Source organism: Propithecus coquereli, unplaced genomic scaffold (assembly GCF_000956105.1).
Source record: "Propithecus coquereli isolate 6110/MARCELLA unplaced genomic scaffold, Pcoq_1.0 Scaffold56, whole genome shotgun sequence".
Classification (NCBI taxonomy): Eukaryota; Metazoa; Chordata; class Mammalia; order Primates; family Indriidae; genus Propithecus; species Propithecus coquereli.
In genome coordinates this window covers 3,403,754-3,404,642 of record NW_012151507.1, presented here as the reverse complement: position 1 = coordinate 3,404,642, position 889 = coordinate 3,403,754, and the positions used below count along the sequence as shown (strand labels likewise).

The 889-nt window shown below is 32.8% G+C and overlaps 1 protein-coding gene across 1 annotated transcript in view; it reads left to right on the top strand.

Moving 5' to 3' along the window:
* The window catches only part of KIFAP3 (kinesin-associated protein 3), a 209,250-nt gene that overhangs the window by 35,467 nt on the left and 172,894 nt on the right, over positions 1 to 889 (top strand). The window contains exon 5 of the mRNA XM_012657714.1: positions 333 to 432. Within this exon, the coding sequence (XP_012513168.1) occupies positions 333 to 432 (100 nt within the window). The remainder of the gene's footprint in view (positions 1 to 332; positions 433 to 889) is intronic.

The window sequence follows — 889 nt, the reverse complement described above, 5'->3', positions numbered from 1 at the left end:
GGGTATTGCAGTAGTACAATTACAAGTGGAAATGAAAATCAAGAAATGAATAGCTTTTTTATTATTTTATTGTCACCTGTTATGTTACTTTATCTGAATTATATTTTGTTCTGTTTATAGTATAGACTTGAAGCTGCATGTTATGAATGCTTAAGTAAAAGTTATATTTTAGTTTTAAAAATAGCTTTCTGTATTGGAAAGAAGCATCCTACTTTTTGTCCTAATTCCATCTTAGCTCTTTTATTTATTAATAACTAGACATTTAAAACCAATCAGCCTTTATACCAGAGGAAAGGAGGGTGATCATTTTTGTGTGTCTCCTTTTTCTTTAGAAACTGCCCTTGGTGCATTAGCAAGAGTCCTGAGAGAAGACTGGAAGCAAAGTGTTGAATTAGCTACAAACATAATTTACATCTTTTTTTGCTTTTCCAGGTAAGTATAAAAACTATGAAATAAAAGAACTACTCTATCTCTGTTGCTTTCTGTGTATATTATTGGTTCAGTTTGTACATCACTTCTTCTCTCAGTCTTTCGGTGTGTCTGCCTATGCTCTGCCTCTGAATTCTTATTCCTGTCTGTTTCCCGTTCTCTGTTCTGCCCTCTGTTATTTTGTCTTTTGTTCAGTCTGCATTCACCCCTGCATGTATACACACACAATGAGATAATTATTTGGAGTTTAAGAGTGTGGGCTCTGGAAGTAGATTATCTGTGTTTGAATCTAAGCCCTACTATTTATTAACTGTGCGATTTTGTTTATATCACTTAAGTTCTTTGTGTCTCAGTTTGCTCATGTGCAAAATTTAAATAATAATAGTGGTACCCTCTTTGGATAGTTTTTAGGATTAAATGAATTAAGAGTTAAAATACATAGAATAAAGACTGACCCTGA